The sequence below is a fragment of the Onychostoma macrolepis genome, chromosome 18 (assembly GCF_012432095.1).
Source record: "Onychostoma macrolepis isolate SWU-2019 chromosome 18, ASM1243209v1, whole genome shotgun sequence".
Classification (NCBI taxonomy): Eukaryota; Metazoa; Chordata; class Actinopteri; order Cypriniformes; family Cyprinidae; genus Onychostoma; species Onychostoma macrolepis.
The window spans coordinates 1,282,041-1,300,388 of record NC_081172.1 but is presented as its reverse complement, the minus strand read 5'-3'; the positions used below and the strand labels follow the sequence as shown (position 1 = coordinate 1,300,388).

The 18,348-nt window shown below is 30.7% G+C and overlaps 1 protein-coding gene across 3 annotated transcripts in view; it reads left to right on the top strand.

The window, feature by feature from the left end:
* celf6 (CUGBP Elav-like family member 6) overlaps positions 1-14,605 on the top strand; it is a 131,558-nt gene extending 116,953 nt beyond the window's left edge. For all 3 annotated transcript variants that reach the window (XM_058752000.1, XM_058751999.1, XM_058751998.1), the window contains 2 exons: positions 3,085-3,244; positions 13,318-14,605. In XM_058752000.1, the coding sequence (XP_058607983.1) occupies positions 3,085-3,212 (128 nt within the window). In that variant the 3' untranslated portion in view covers positions 3,213-3,244; positions 13,318-14,605. The remainder of the gene's footprint in view (positions 1-3,084; positions 3,245-13,317) is intronic.
* The last annotated feature ends 3,743 nt before the right edge of the window (positions 14,606-18,348 follow it).

The following is an 18,348-nucleotide window of genomic DNA, read 5'->3' as shown; positions in this document are numbered from 1 at the left end:
GCATTAAATTGATCAAAAGTGCCAGTAAAGAAATGTATAATGTTACAAAAGATTTCTATTTCAAATAAATGCTGTTATTTTGAACTTTCTGTTCATCTGTGAATCCTGAAAATGTAAAAAAATAAAAATAAATGGGATTCATGCAATCTGATTGAAAGCCAAATTTAAATTTTAACCAATTTAATTAACAGATTATTTTATTTTATTTTATTTTATTTTATTTTATTTTATTTTATTTTATTTTATTTTATTTTATTTTATTTTATTTTATTTTATTTTATTTTATTTTATTTTATTTTATTTTATTTTATTTTATTTTATTTTATTTTAAATGACTTCTCAAAACTAATTTTTGATCTCATCCTGCAGCAGTTTCAGTAGATTTTCTCCAGTATTATTATTGTTATTGAAAACTTTTTGATACACAAAATTGTTAGAATGTAACTCAACAGATTTGACCAAAAAAAAAAAGAAAAAAAAAAGGATTTAATACTTTTATTCATCAAGGATGCATTAAATTGATCAAAAGTGACAGTAAAGATATGTATAATGTTACAAAAATTTATATTTCAAATAAATGCTGTTCTTTTGAACTTTCTGTTCATCTGTGAATCCTGAAAAATAAAATATATCACAGTTTCCACAAAAATATTGGACGGCACAACTGTTTTCAACATTGATAATAATCAGAAATGTTTGTTGAGCAGCAAATCAACATATTAGAATGATTTGTGAAGATCATGTGACACTGAAGACTGGAGTAATGATGCTGAAAATACAGCTTTGATCACAGAAATAAATTACAGTTTAACACATATTCACATAGAGAACAGCTAGTTTAAATCGTAATAATATTTCACAATTTTTACTGTATTTTTAATCAACTAAATGTAGCCTTGATGAGCAGAAGTGACAAAAAACATAAAAAAATCTTACTTACTCTAAACTTTTGAATAGATTACAATAATAACTGATTAATGTCATTGAGTTCATTGGTCTATTTTCCCAGTAACAGACGACTGTAACAGTATATGACACAGAGCTGTGATTGTGACTGTGGTTTGGTTCGGAGCTGTAATGTCTGTCATTAGCTCGTCTCCTCTTGTTTTCATCTGTTTGGCGTGACTGAGATACAAGCTGAGGTTTATGAGGAGCGCTTCTGTCTGACAGCTCGTCTCTTTCTCTCTGTCCGGCGTGTGTTTAGAGCCGCTGTCTTATCTGCTCTACGTCGGACAAAAGCAGGCAAATTCAATCAGAGCTGCAGCGTGTCGATGAAATCGGCCGTCAGCGAGATCCTGTAACATAAGACGCTCACATTTGCTGTGATTAGTGCTGTTTGTTCAGTCGAGCACCTCTGAATGTTGCTCATACTGTGATTTAAGCAAGTATTAAACTTCAGCGTGTAACTCATCAAACACTGAATAGTGAAGAAACTTAAATGTTTAAGGCGACCAGCTTCAGCGGATTTTTGAGTTTTCTCAACTTGTTGTTTTCAGCTCATACAACAAAAAGTTAAGAAAACTCAAAAATCTGCTGAAGCTGGTTGCCTTAAACTTTAAAGTTTTCTCAACTTTAGATTTTTTTGGCATGTAATAAAAGCCACTCATAGGAGCTGTAATGTAGATCCGTGGTTTAAATCACAGGTTAAGAAATATCATTTAGCTATTTTTACTGATGTACACTTTACCAGCCCAAAAGTTTTTGAACAGTAAGATTTTCAATGTTTTTTTAAAGAAGTCTTTTCTGCTCACCAAGCCTGCATTTATTTGATCTAAAGTACAGCAAAAACAGTAAAATTTTTACATATTTTTCTGTTTAAAATAACTGTTTTCTATTTGAATATATTTTAAAATGTAATTTATTCCTGTGATTTTAAAGCTGAATTTTCAGCATCATTACTCCAGTCTTCAGTGTCACATGATCCTTCAGAAATCATTCTAATATTCTGATTTGTTGCACCAAAAACATTTATTATTATTATGTTGAAAACCGCTAAGTAGAATTTATTCAGGTTTCTTTGATGAATAGAAAGTTCAGAAGAACAGCATTTATCTGAAATAGAGATATTTCTAACATTATAAATGTCTTTATCATCATGTTTGATCAATTTAAAGCATCCTTGCTAAATAAAAGTATTAATTTCTATAATTTCTTTCCCCAAAAAGTAAAAAAAATTATACTGACTCCAAGCTTTTGAATGGTATAGTGTATAATGTTACAAAAGCTTTTTATTTAAGATAAATGCTGATCTATTCATCAAAGAATCCTGAAAAATATACTCAACTGTTTTAAATATTGATAATAATAATAAATGTTTCTTGAGCAGCAAACCAGCATATTAGAATGATTTCTGAAGGATCATGTGACACTGAAGACTGGAGTAATGATGCTGAAAATTCAGCTTTGATCACAGAAATAAATTACAGTTTAACAGATATTTACATAGAAATCAGTTCTTTTAAATAGTAAAAATATTTCACAATATTGCTACTTTTGCTGTATTTTGGATCTGGATTTGAAGAGGAAACTACAGGAGGTTCATGAAATTCTTTTTTTTTTTTTTTTTAGTCATTCAATCATAAAAAAAATTATTACATTTTTATTTTATTTTATTTTTAATTTTTAAACATTTAATTTAATTAAATTTAAAAAAAAAAAATTTATGGACAGTCTTTGTCACACCATTACATCAGAGTTTTTCCCAACTGGGGTTTGTGAGGGAATTGCAGAGGGTTCATAAGTTAAGAAGGCTATTAAATCATACAAATTTAAAATTAAAACAAATACTTTTTTTTTTTTGGCTGCATGTCATTTGACTATTAACTGACATCAGTCAACTGTAAACATGCGTATGTGTTGTGAAATTATTGAAGTGTTAACTATAAATCTCAAGGCAACCTCAAGTAAATATTTGAGCTCAAAATGAATCAGCTGATGAAATAGTTTGTGAATGTGCATTACAGCACGGCTTTGTTCTTCATTATACTTCATCGCTCACACAGTTTTGCACAGACAAACGTCATTTTCATGAATCTAGTTATTTGCAGCAGCTGTTGATGGTATTGTTCTGTGTTTGTCTCCCAGGATTCGTCAGCTTTGATAACCCGTCCAGCGCTCAGGCAGCCATTCAGTCCATGAACGGCTTTCAGATCGGCATGAAGAGGCTCAAAGTTCAGCTGAAGCGACCGAAGGACGCCAACCGGCCATACTGACGCTGATCGACCGCTGCCACCTTCACTCACAGGTCAGGGAGCGTTTCTGACCGTCAGTGTCTCTCGTGCCTTCAGTTCTGTTCTGTATGAAGAGCCAGCCTGGTCTCATTGTTAATACATAGGCATTAATACATAACATTTACAAGCACAAAAAATACATTTTTCAAAATTTTTATTGATGCTGAAACGTACAATTGAGACATATTTCAACGTTTAAAACGTACAAATTGCTATGTATTTTTAGCTAAAAAATTTAAAATATGTAGCATTTTTTTATATGCATTTTTAGCATTTTATCAATAAGCGATTTCAATTTTAAGACCCCTTAACTCTTTCCCTGCCAAACACGGAATTTTCCAGGTTTACCGTGTTCTCGCTGTTATACGCTAGGGGGCGCTATTACACATCTTCTGAATGACTCTAGAAAGTGCCGATCAAAAACACAGACCAGGAAGACGCAGAAACGAGCAATCTCATATGTAAGCGTATGCATATGAAAAATAATGCGATCATCAACACTAACCGCAAATAAATGAAAACTGCCTGAGTGAAATGTGGATTCAGAAAGTGTTAAAGGCCTGTGCAAGCTTTGGGATACTGATGGAAGCCATCTACTGCATCTTTGCTTGATCCAGATGTAGTATTTGATAAAAATACAATTTTCTCATGTTTTTACTCAAAATGTTGATTTTGTGTGTCAAAATGTTGAAACCTGCCTACATTCAAGTGTTGATAAAAAAAAAAAAAACCCTACCCATTTTATAGCGAATATAAAAGGATATAAAATGTAATTGACCGAAATATGCAGGGAAATAACCATTTTAGTAACAATATAGCATTAAAAATATTTTTTTATTGTCACTAATCCCACTCCTTCCTGTAAACTTAACCATAACTATTTCTGTACAGTAACGTTATAAGAAAAACATGACAGACAGATAAGTGAGTTTTTGGTGTATTTTATGGTTCTATTGTCAGTCACAGTTTGTCGGAGAAAACGCCTTTTGTGGCCCATGGCAAACAAAGTAAATATTACATGATAAGTAATGGTTAAACGATTGCAGAAATGTTATTCATTTTAAGGGTTTAAAGTGTAGTCTTGTTTAACATTATGTGTTCTTGGAAACGAGCTGGCAGCAGAAATCACACAGAACAGAATGAAATGTTATCATTTCATATGAAGTAAACGAGTAAACAATTTAATAATGCAATTGAAAACATATGGCCATTGATATGACAACTAAAAACAACAATAATAATTCAATTAATGCTGTGATTTCAATATTCATAAGTATTCATTTTTTCAAGTATTCATATTTCGTTTTGTACATTTAAATGCTGAAAATACGTAAGTATTTGTACATTTACATGCTGAAAATACATAAGTATTTGTACTTTTAAATGCTGAAAATACGTATTATTTCTACGTTTAAATGCTGAAAATACGTGAGTATTTGTATGTTTAGATGCTGTAAATACATAAGTATTTGTACGTTTAAATACTGGAAATATGTTAGTATTTGTACGTTTAGATGCTGAAAATACGTGAGTATTTGTACATTTAAATTTGAAAAATACGTGAGTATTTTTACGTTTAAATGCTGAAAATACGTAAGTATTTGTACATTTACATGCTGAAAATACATAAGCATTTGTACTTTTAAATGCTGAAAATACGTATTATTTCTACGTTTAAATGCTGAAAATACGTGAGTATTTGTATGTTTAGATGCTGTAAATACATAAGTATTTGTACGTTTAAATACTGAAAATATGTGAGTATTTGTACGTTTAGATGCTGAAAATATGTGAGTATTTGTACGTTTAAATTTTAAAAATACGTGAGTATTTTTACGTTTAAATGCTGAAAATACGTAAGTATTTGTACTTTTAAATGCTGAAAATACATATGTATTTGTACATTTAAATGCTGAAAATACGTGAGTATTTGTATGTTTAGATGCTGAAAATATGTGAGTATTTGTGTTTAGATGCTGTAAATACATAAGTATTTGTACGTTTAAATGCTGAAAATATGTGAGTATTTGTAAGTTTAAATGCTGAAAATACATGAGTATTTGTAAGTTTAAATTTTAAAAATACGTGAGTATTTGTAAGTAAATTTAAAAAATACATGAATATTTGTACTTTTAAATGCTGAAAATACGTAAGTATTTGTACGTTTGGGTGCTGAAAATACGTGAGTATTTGTACGTTTAGATGCTAAAAATACGTGAGTATTTGTACGTTTAGATGCTGAAAATACGTAAGTATTTGTACGTTTAAATGCTGAAAATACGTGAGTATTTATACATTTAAATGCTGAAAATACGTGAGTGTTTGTACGTTTAAATGCTGAAAATACGTGAGAATTTTACATTTAGATGCAGTAAATACGAAAGTATTTGTACGTTTAGATGCTGTAAATACATAAGTATTTGTACGTTTAAATGCTGAAAATATGTGAGTATTTGTACGTTTAGATGCTGAAAATACGTGAGTATTTGTAAGTTTAAATTTTAAAAATACGTGAGTATTTTTACGTTTAAATGCTGAAAATACGTGACTATTTGTACGTTTAGATGCTGTAAATACGTTAGTATTTGTACGTTTAAATGCTGAAAATACGTGAGTATTTGTGTTTAGATGCTGTAAATACATAAGTATTTGTACATTTAGATGCTGAAAATACGTGAGTATTTGTAAGTTTAAATTTTAAAAATACATGAGTATTTTTACGTTTAAATGCTGAAAATACGTAAGTATTTGTACGTTTAGATGCTGTAAATATGTAAGGATTTGTGCGTTTAAATGCTGAAAATCCGTGAGTATTTGTATCGCTTAAATGCTGAAAATACGTGAGTATTTATGCGTTTAGATGCTGTAAATACGTAAGTATTTATCGTTTAAATGCTGAAAATACGTGAGTATTTGTATGCTTAGATGCTAAAAATACGTGAGTATTTGTAAGTTTAAATGCTGAAAATACGTGAGTATTTGTGCGTTTAAATTTTAAAAATACATGAATATTTGTACGTTTAAATGCTGAAAATACGTAAGTATTTGTGCGTTTAAATGCTGAAAATACGTAGTATTTGTACGTTTAGATGCTGAAAATACGTGAGTATTTGCACGTTTAGATGCTAAAAATACGTGAGTATTTGCACGCGTTTAGATGCTGAAAATACGTAAGCATTTGTGCGTTTAGATGCTGTAAATACGTAAGGATTTGTGCGTTTAAATGCTGAAAACGTGAGTATTTGTCGTTTAAATGCTGAAAATACGTGAGTGTTTGTATGTTTAAATGCTGAAAATACGTGAGAATTTTACATTTAGATGCAGTAAATTTGAAAGTATTTGTACGCTTAGATGCTGTAAATATGTCAGTATTTATACGTTTAAATGCTGAAAATACGTGAGTATTTGCACGCGTTTAGATGCTGTAAATACGTAAGTATTTATACGTTTAAATGCTGCAAATACGTGAGTATTTGTATCGCTTAAATGCTGAAAATACATGAGTATTTGTAAGTTTAAATGCTGAAAATACGTGAGTATTTGTACGCTTAAATTTTAAAAATACATGAATATTTGTATGCGTTTAAATGCTGAAAATACGTGAAGTATTTGTACGTTTAAATGCTGAAAATACGTGAGTATTTGTGTTTAGATGCTGTAAATACATAAGTATTTGTACATTTAGATGCTGAAAATACGTGAGTATTTGTAAGTTTAAATTTATAAAAATACATGAGTATTTTTACGTTTAAATGCTGAAAATACGTAAGTATTTGTACGTTTAGATGCTGTAAATATGTAAGGATTTGTACGTTTAAATGCTGAAAATCCGTGAGTATTTGTACGTTTAAATGCTGAAAATACGTGAGTATTTGTACGTTTAGATGCTGTAAATACGTAAGTATTTATACGTTTAAATGCTGAAAATACGTGAGTATTTGTACGTTTAAATTCTAAAAATACATGAGTATTTGTAAGTTTAAATGCTGAAAATACGTGAGTATTTGTACGTTTAAATTAAAAAAAATACATGAATATTTGTACGTTTAAATGCTGAAAATACGTAAGTATTTGTACGTTTAAATGCTGAAAATACGTAAGTATTTGTACGTTTAGATGCTGAAAATACGTGAGTATTTGTACGTTTAGATGCTAAAAATACGTGAGTATTTGTACGTTTAGATGCTGAAAATACGTAAGCATTTGTACGTTTAGATGCTGTAAATACGTAAGGATTTGTACGTTTAAATGCTGAAAACGTGAGTATTTGTACGTTTAAATGCTGAAAATACGTGAGTGTTTGTATGTTTAAATGCTGAAAATACGTGAGAATTTTACATTTAGATGCAGTAAATTTGAAAGTATTTGTACGTTTAGATGCTGTAAATATGTCAGTATTTATACGTTTAAATGCTGAAAATACGTGAGTATTTGTACGTTTAGATGCTGTAAATACGTAAGTATTTATACGTTTAAATGCTGCAAATACGTGAGTATTTGTACGTTTAAATTCTAAAAATACATGAGTATTTGTAAGTTTAAATGCTGAAAATACGTGAGTATTTGTACGTTTAAATTTTAAAAAATACATGAATATTTGTACGTTTAAATGCTGAAAATACGTAAGTATTTGTACGTTTAAATGCTGAAAATACGTAAGTATTTGTACGTTTAGATGCTGAAAATACGTGAGTATTTGTACGTTTAGATGCTGAAAATACGTAAGTATTTGTACGTTTAGATGCTGTAAATATGTCAGTATTTATACGTTTAAATGCTGAAAATACGTGAGTATTTGTACGTTTAGATCCAGTAAATATGAAAATATCTGTACGTTTAGTTGCTGTAAATATGTCAGTATTATACGTTTTAGTGTCTGTAAAAACTTAAATATACGTTTTGTAGAACCACATTTTACGTAAAATGCATATGAATTATCATGAGATCATGTTGGAAGAGCTGCGTAAAGCTTCAGAGAATCCTGTACATGACTCTCTGTCAGGAGACGACAGCGGCAGGAGTTAACTGTGTGCTTTAAAAGCCATTAAAACTAAAGATTGCATTAATTTTCATGAATCGATGATGAATTGCTGAAAGGTGTGTTAAAGTAAGTAAAAACTAGCTGAGATCTGAGAAACTAGACTGAAGAGTGATGCATTAGGAATGGTTCACCTCACATTCGTGTCATTACAGACTCGTATGACTTTTTTTCTGAACAATATTTATACTGATCTTTTACATTCACATCTGTCAAACTCCAAAAAGGCATCCAAAAAGTAGTTCATGTGACTCTATTACAATTCTGTGATGTTCTTTGTTGTTCTCTGTGATGTTCTTGTGATGTATTTTATCTTATTTTTCAGTACAAATATCTAAACATAGAGATACAAATACATACAATTGTGATGAATTTCCCAGAAAACAAAACTTTCTATCTTACGTCATTTTGCATCTCAAGTGAATGTATCTTGATGTATTGTATTTATGCTTAGACATTTGTACTGGAAAATAATAAAAAATATTGTGAAAGAGCATCACTTTTTTTAAGTGCTGAAAAAAAACGGACCCAATTTTTTCTTAATTAATTTACTTATTTTTATTTTATTGTTTAATTTTTTTTTTTTTCTCCATTTATTTATTTACTTATTATGTTTTAATAATAAGCGTGAACCTTATTGTAAAGTGTTACCCCCGGTAACACTTTACAATAAGGTTCATTAGTTAACATTAGTTAACACCATTAGTAAACATGAACTAAGAAAGAACAATACTTCTATATTAATTATTAAACTTAGTTAATGGTAATTTCAGCATTTACTAATGCATTATTAAAATCACAAGTTGTGTTTGTTAACATTAGTTAATGCACTGTGAACTAACATGAATAAACAATGAATGGCTATTTTTATTAACTAACGTTAACAAAGTTTAATAAATACTGTAATAAATGCATTGTTCATTGTTTGTTCATGTTGGTTAATACATTAACTAATGTTACCAATTACACCTTATTGTAAAGTGTTACCTTTTTATTTTATCCATTTTATTTTATTTCATTATTTTATGCCATTATATCCGTTTTTTCCCCAAATGGACTCAAATTTTCCCCTCCATTGCATCGCTCACATTTCATTTGCTCGTTTTACTCAAACCTTGCTGTGTTGCATTCAGCTGTTGAATGCATAAAACATCTCTTTTCGCGTTCCTTTGAAGATGTAAAGTCATACGGGTTTGGAGCGACACGAGGGTGAATGTGACGGATAAATAACACACAAGAACTCATTCACCTGTTTGTCTTCCTCACTCAAACTCATTAAGTCCTACAGTACTAATGTGCACATTTGTCTTAATGTTTTGCATATCTGTCCTGATTTATCCGCTGCATCTAAATTCCTAAAGCCATCTTCCTGTGAAGCTGACGAGACGAATGGCGTGATTCTTCTGTTTTTGTCAGGGCTCAGGTAGCTCAGGACGGGCCACTCTGTCTCGTATGTTTGTCTGCATCAGGGACGCACTCGTGTCCAGCGCTGTAAGTCCAAACCCTGCTGTGACCGTGGCATGACGTTCTCTCTCTATATCTCTCTTGTTTCAGTGGATCTGGTCTCTTTGGGTAGCCGTAGCTGGGTGATTTTGAAGGGTTGTGAACTTTAACCCCTTTATTGCTGTCGTACTGTGAGTTGTTGTGCTTTTCCTCGTTGAATGTGGTGGATATTTCTCTCTCTTTCTCTCTGTTTGTTCTGGTGTGTATTTTTGTGTGTTGGAGGTTTTGAAGGCTTGATCGTGTTGCTTCATTTTTCTTTAAATTGCTGTCTCTAATGGTGAAAAACAGTATTGTTTATGAATCGAGTGAAGACCTTTAGCTTTTCTCATATGGCTTCATCAGGACGACATCTCTGAAATTCACTGTAAAAACGGTAACACTTTACAATAAGGTTCATTAGTTAACATTAGTTAACATTAGTTAACAACATTAGTAAACATGAACTAAGAATGAACAATACTTCTACAGCATTTATTAATCTTAGTTAATGTTAATTTCAGCATTTACTAATGATTTATTAAAATCACAAGTTGTGTTTGTTAACATTAGGTAATGCACTGTGAACTAACATGAATAAACAATGAACAACTGTATTTTCATTAAATAACATCAACAAAGATTAATAAATAGTGTAATAAATGCATTGTTCATTGTTTGTTCATGTTAGTTAATACATTAACTAATGTTAATAAATGACACCTTATTGTAAAGTGTTACCGTTAACATTAGTTAATGCACTGTGAACTAACAATGAACAACTGTATTTTTATTAACTAACGTTAACAAAGATGAATAAATAGTGTACTAAATATATTGATCATTGTTTGTTCATGTTAGTTAATACATTAACTAATGTTAACAAATGACACCTTATTGTAAAGTGTTACCAAAATGTTTTGCAATGCAGTTTTGCTTGTAGTCAGTGTAATTCAACATTTTTTAAAAAGTTGCATTAAATTAAATTTTTATTGTTTCATTATTTTTATCCATTATTCTTTTTCCATTATTTCATTTTTTTTTCTATTTAATTGAATTTTATTTTGTTTTATTATTTTTGTAATTTTTTCCCATTTATTTTCAATTTATTTGTTTTTTTAATTATTTACTTTTTTTTTTTACCAATTTTTTTATTTGAAAAATAATAGATGATTTTTCTTGTTTTAAGCTTAAACTCGCTTAATTTTGATGCATTTGAATATTTTAAGTCATTTTGCTTACAAAAATACAAATTTTACAACAAAAAAAAATACTAAAATGTTTTGCAATGCAGTTTTGCTTGTAGTCAGTGTAATTTAACATTTTTTAAAAAGTTGCATTAAATCTGATTGCTCTATCTGTAGTTTTTAAAGCAGTAAGTGATAATGCATGTATATTAATTATTGCTGCTGGATTGAACTGTAAATCACTGTTTGCATTGGATGATTGAATTTCTGCTTGATTGAGCTTTATGTTGAAGATGCTTTAATCAGCTCAGACACACTGTCTTTAAATATTCTATTATTGCAGTTCATAAAACATATGACACGAGAGACAATAATGAGCATACTGACATCTTTTAGCTTATTCTTATCACCTAAAATTTGTGTATCTTAGCTGCTGGAAATGTGAGAGACTATGCTGAGAGACTCAAGATTTAGTTGATCACTTTATCTGTATATTAAACACCAGACCTCTTCTGATCATCTACGATTGTGTTGCATTGTTACTGACAGGAAAATGACCTGGAAACGTTTCTTTAACATCATGTTGCTGCTTCCGTTGCTTCTGTCTTGTAGTTGCTGGTTACTTTTTGCATAATATATTATCACAGATTTTTCCGTTGTGTAGGTTTAGAGGTTTTGCCTCGTTCAGATCCATCAGTTTATGTTAGAAGATGCTGTCGGAGATCTCAGTAAGGATGGCGGTGGTTGTTGATGGTCTTGGTTGTTCAGTGTCACACATAAGGGTCACATTATTGTAAATAAGCTCGCTGGACACAAACAGACGAGCTTCTGTCCCAGAAAACACGTTTACAAGCCATTTCACTTCCATCTAGACCGCAAGATTTGGCTTTTTAAGATGTTAAACTCTCAGAGCTGTTAGATGAATGTAATGAAACCTGTCTGGCTAACATATATCCCACCCCAAAATCAAAGTAAACATATTTAAATTTAAAAATAAACACATTAAAATATATTAAAAGCCTATTTTAGGATCATTTAAATTGCATTGCATTGTCATCATTTAATGCATTTAATGCACTGATTTGCATTATTTTCGTGACAATTAGAAACACATTTCCTCCCAAATTTACATCTAAGAAAAATCTTTTTTTTTTTTTATTACTGTAATGCAAATAAATAAATATAATATAAACAATATAAAGTTAGTTAAATGGTTAAATATGTCTCACCCCTAAATTGAAAGAAAGTTACATATATTTCAATTTTAAAATATAATATATTAAATAAATAAATACTGTAAACAGCACCATTCATTTTTCTACATTGTTCTACATTATTTTCATGACAATTAAGAACATTTCCTTTCAAATTCATATGTAAAAACAATCTAAATTTTTATTACTGTATTGCAAAATAATCAATAAAATATTATTTAAATAGTCAAATTAATGTACAATTTTATAATATATATTATTTATATGTACATGATAGTATTTGTTGTACTGGTTGTGTGCTGTTTTTTTAAATGCAATTTTTAATCAGCCATGAAAATAATTAGCATTACACACAAACTCCAAAGTAAAACATCAAATTTGTTGATTTTTATTGTTTATTTTGTCCTGAAAATTTAAATTAATGTCACATAATGCAAAAAAATCTGATAGATTAGCAAAGTCTCTGCATTGTTTTACATGATTTTCATGACAATTTAGGTCATTTCCTCCTGTATTCATCAGATCTTTTTTTTTTTTAATTGCTGTAATGCAAAAATAAAAAATACAATAAAATAAATAAATGAACAAACAAACAAAACATTAAATGGTCAAATATTTAAAATCTGTATTTTATGGTATTTATGCATTTCATAAAGTATGTTAAGTGTTTATATGTACATTTTAGTATTTGTAGTACTGCTTGTATGCTGTTTTTTAATGCAATTTTTAGTCAAATGCATTAAAAATCCTTTGTAATGCTTTAAAAGTCATGCAAATGGAAAGGAATGCAAAAAAATCTGAATGATCATAAAAATATACTTGTTTTTGTTAATGCATAATATAATTTATTTGATTTTTGGGCTGGAATACAAGCTACAAATGTTTTTATGGACATATGTCTGTAGGGTTTATATATATATATATATATATATATATATATATATATATATATATATATAGCACTTGCATATCATTGCTCTTTTGTTGATTCTGATTGCTTCCATTGTCCTCATTTGTAAGTTGCTTTGGATGAAAGCTAAATGACTAAATGTATAAATGTATGGTAAATGATGAAGGGATGATGTGGATCAGTGTTTAGAGCTGCTACAATCTCCAGCGCTGTCTTCAACTTCTTCTCTCCTGTCTCTCTCTCTCTTTCTCTCTGTCAGGATGAAGGACTACGACCCCTTATTTCCACAAGTGCAGTATCAAAAGACTTTTGCTCAGCTACATATCACGGGAGGCGAGCGGTCCCTGGGTTTTGCCGGAAAATCACTGAGAGCTGGAAAAACTGGAGGATTTTTTTCTGCCAACTTTCTTCTTTTTTCGCTTCGGCATTTGCAGGATGCTTTTTTTGCATTTTGCAGAGACCGACTTTTTTGCTGCTGTTTTTTTTAGATGAGATTGAGAAAAAAAAAAAAACCTTTATGAACACATTATGCTCAAAGCATGCATAAACACACACACACACACACACACACACACGTCTGCTGAGACCTTCAGAATACCCTCGCCTTTACATGCACACAAAACTCTGTTGAAATCCTCATGTAAATGTATTGATCTCCACACACACACACACACACACACACACACACACACCAGCCTGCTGCCATTTTTGGTTTTCGTGCCTACACTGGTATCGCGTGATCTGCGCTCTGGACGAGAATCCAGGAATATCTACATGCATCATTCCTTAGAAAATAGGGACCAAAGGACTACACGCTTTTTAAAAGATATAAATATATATATATTTAAAAAATCAAAAACTCTTACCTTGTAGCTGCAAGTATAACGATTACTAATGTTAACAGTAGAAGAACGTAAATCTGTAGGTCAGGCGGCCAAAACGTTTGCTCTGGTAGCTGTTTCTTGCACCGACGTAGATTAGAAATGTAGAATATAGGAGTAGAGTTGCTCATTTTTCATGTTTTGTATTTATTTTTATTAGCGAAGATAATACTTGAACTTGTACAGAAGGAAGGAAGATGTGCAGAAAGCTTTCCGGCCGCTGGATCGTATCGTTCATCGTGTCGCGCTCTTTCTTCATTCCACCATTCGACGGAGAGACAAGCGGAACAGATCCGGTATCCCAGAAGCCTTTGTGTTCGTGTGACAATCCACAGACGATCGGACGTGGCTTTTTTGTACTCGGAGAGAAAGATCGGACGTCGCTCGTCTCTGAACTTCAGACTTTAATGAGACGAAACGGAGGAGGACGAGGAGGTCGATAGCTACAAAAACTGCCAAATGAACCACAAAATGTTTTTGATTGACGCTTGTGATCTCGCTGCACATCTATCAGACGTGATCTGTGCTGAAATCCAGTGGAAATCTAGCTGTAATCAGATGAACTGATCATATCGCTCACATTCACGCAAGCCACAGTTACGCTCGGTTGGTACACTGCAAAAAATCATTTCTTACTTAGTATTTTTGTCTTGTTTTCTAGTATAAATATCTAAAATTTTGAATCAAGATGCATTTACTTGACAAGTAAAATGACTTAAGATGTCAAGTTTTGCTTTCTGAAAAAATGATCAAAATTTTGTAAGCCTTTTGCTTAAAACAAGCAAAAATATCTGCCGATGGGGTAAGAAAAATAATCTTAATTCAAAGGCTAAACAAGATTATTTTTCTTGCCCCATCGGCAGATATTTTTGCTTGTTTTAAGCAAAAACTAACATAATTTTTTTTTTTTTTTTCAGAAAATAAGACGTAATATCTTAAGTCATTTTACTTGTAAAGTAAATTCATCTTGATTCAAGAATTTTCAGTATTTTTGTCTTGTTTTCTAGAATAAAAAGTAAGAAAATAATTTTTTTTGCAGTGTAACACTTTACTTGAAGCCTTTATGTATAATGCATTAATTATATAGATACGTATGTTATAAAATTATTTTCTTCCTTAGTATTTTTGTCTTGTCTTCTCATATAAATATCTACAAATTCTTGAATCAGGATGCATTTACTTGACGAGTAAAATGACTTAAGATATTATGTCTTGTTTTCTGAAAATATTTTGTTAGTTTTTGCTTAATAGAAGTAAAAATATCTGCCAATGGGGTAAGAAAAGCCTTGGAATTAAGATTATTTTTCTTACCCCATTGGCAGATATTTTTGCTTGTTTTAAGCAAAAACTAACTAAATTTGGATAATTTTTTCAGGAAACAAGACAAACATCTTAAGTAATTTTACTAAATGCATCCTGATTCAAGAATCTGTTGAAATTTATCCTTGAAAACAAGACTAAAATACTAAGGAAGAAAATAATTTTTTTGCAGTGTATGTATTTTCATAAATATAGCAATGCATTATAATATTTACAGATGTTGCAATGTGTTGTACTATCTAAAGGAGTAACAATAAATATTTAATAATATAACTACGCTTTTTAAAAACAAAATCCACCTATTTCAACTTAAAAACTTAAGTTCAGTTGCTGCCTTAAAATTTTTAGGTATAATCACCTTGGTTGTACAAATAATTTCAACTTAAATTAAATTAAACTGACTTTTAGGAAAAGTCCAAATTTTATATAACCTAATTAAAAAATTTGGAATGTGAAACTTTGAAAGTTGATTTTGGAACTTGTTTTGATGAGTTAAAGTAATGTAAAAACATAAGTTGCCATGACTTATGAGATAATACTATGCATTATAAGGTGCATTACAAGCCATAATTAATGCATTAAAATACATTTTAATGCATTATACAGTACATAAAGTCTTCAGGTAAAGTGTTACCAATATATTTATTTAGTCAACATGAAACCTGCATTTGAAACCTTCTGTTTTGAAAAAAAGTAAAGCGGAAACTAATTTTATCCGTAAAGAATTGATTCTCTTGACGACATGAGCTAAAAGAAGCAAAGTCGTTTCCTTGAAAATGAGTCCAGAAACATGGGTCTGTGTGGATTTCATGTTGACTTTAAAGGAGAATTATTTAGGAGATTATTTGGATTGGATTGCATGTTCTTCATTCTGTCAGATCATACAGCATTATATATTTGGATTTCACACATCTGTTCTGGATGAGCTTAATCTTCAAACCTGGACCAGAAATAATTGAGAAAACTATTAAAACACAAGCCTGACGTGGCTAGCTTACTTTATGATGAAGCTCAACCGTTTCCATACGTTTAGAAATACGGCATCCGTTTCCAACCTACTGATGTTTTTGTGTCTGTTTTCATTTCATGACCAGGCCTTAAAAACAAGCATTCACCTCAAGATTTGACCACCAGAGATTCATTGCCATCTTTGTAACAGATGTTCCTCTTCTGTGTGTACAGTAGATATTCAGAAATCAGAAATAGTGAGCGTCTCTCAATGGGCAGGTCTTTATCTGGTCATGGACTGCGTGCGAATCTGGGTCTCAGAGACCAAACCTGACCTCTAAACCTTCATGCCAGCATACGAGACGTTTATCCTTTAAAAAGACGCTCCCTCCAGGATCCCAAAGGACCAAAACCATGCAATTCTGCCATGCTGCCTGCGCTTGAACGCTGTGGATGCACAGACACTGATGAGGGAACGGCCTGCCCATGCGTGCATCATCAAACGCTATTGTGAGAATATCCATCTCCCTACAATCATTTCACTGCATTATTCTGATTCCAATTGTGTTTTATTTACTCCGTCCTGCGCTGATGAAGCCGCTTGCTGGAAAACGTTTCTTAATCATAACAATTTGCACTAGTTACAGTTAAAAACCTGCTGATGTGTTTCATGTGAGGGTCTTTCTGTCTGCATTATCATTTTGTATGAATATATCTGACAAATTCCCGTCCCAGAAACTCGTCCTGTCCTTCATGAAACTGAAGATTAGTTTGTAAGAAAAGGTTTAAGAAGTTCCAGTGTTATTCTACCGTTTGCCAATATTTTGAATTAGATTTTTACGTTTTCAATTTAATTTAAGATTTTTGTTGTTTTTGTCATATTTTTTGTCTTAGTTCCAGTTTTAGTTTTAAAAAAATGATGACTGATTTTTGTCTTGTTTTTAGTACAAATATCAAACGTTCTTAAATAAATCTACATTTACTTGATTATCTAGAACTACATTTTGTGAGTTGTTTATTATATATATATATATTTATTTATTTATTTATTTTCCATTGGCAGGTATTTTTTTCTCTTTTTAAGTGAATATATACTTAATTTTGATACGTTTTTCAGAAAACAAAATCTTTTCATTTTGCTTTTCAAGTAAATGTCTTTATTTAATAATGTTTAGATATTTGTGCTGGAAAACAAGACCAAAAATGCTAAGTAAGAAAATATTTTTTTGCAGCTTATTTTAGCACTTCAACTTAAACTAATTTTTTTTTTTTTTTTTACTTTGTTTCAGTTAACATTTATTTTATTTCAAATAACATTTTTTTTATAGTTGTAGTTTTACTCAGTAATAACCCTGAGAAGTGCCAAATGAAATTTCTCAAGTGTTTCACTTTAGAATCCATTATTGTGCTCATTTTTATTCATACATCCACAGTTTTTATTTTGATAAAACACCTACTTGTATTCGAAAAACAGACACATCAGCAAAGCACACGGATGATTCTGAAGCACTGAAATCGTTTGCTAAAGCACAGTATTTTGCAGTACATTTCATCCATTGTACTGTCTAGTTTTTCTAGAATAGATGCTGTTTTCAGTGAGGTTTGGTCTGTAGAAACGAGGCCAGAACCCCTGCCGGGCGTCTGGGTTAAAGTGCCATATATCTGTAGCCACAACAGAGCAGAAGATCATGCTAAATATATCAGCGTTAAATCAAGCGTCGTCTGTTCACCTTCACTTACATTCAGAGTGAGTTCAGTGGAGCATAAAGGGTTTGGGAAAGTTTTCCACATCTGTACGCTTGAGTGTATAAACGCCTCACAATCAGGAATAGCAGAAATAAATGAGAGAAAGTGCTTATTATTATCTGTCTCAGTGCCAACACTGCAAAAATAAGAATATCTCAGTATTTTTGTCTTGTTTTCCAGTACAAAATATCTAAACATTATTAATCAAGATGCATTTACTTGAAATGCAAAATGACATTAAGTCTGAAAACTGTATCAAAATTTAGTTTAAACTCAAAACAAGAAAAAATATCTGCCAATGGGATCAGAAAAATAATCTTAATTCAAAGGGAGACAGAATTATTTTTCTTGACTCATTCAATTTGATACATAATATCTTAATATGATTTTGCATC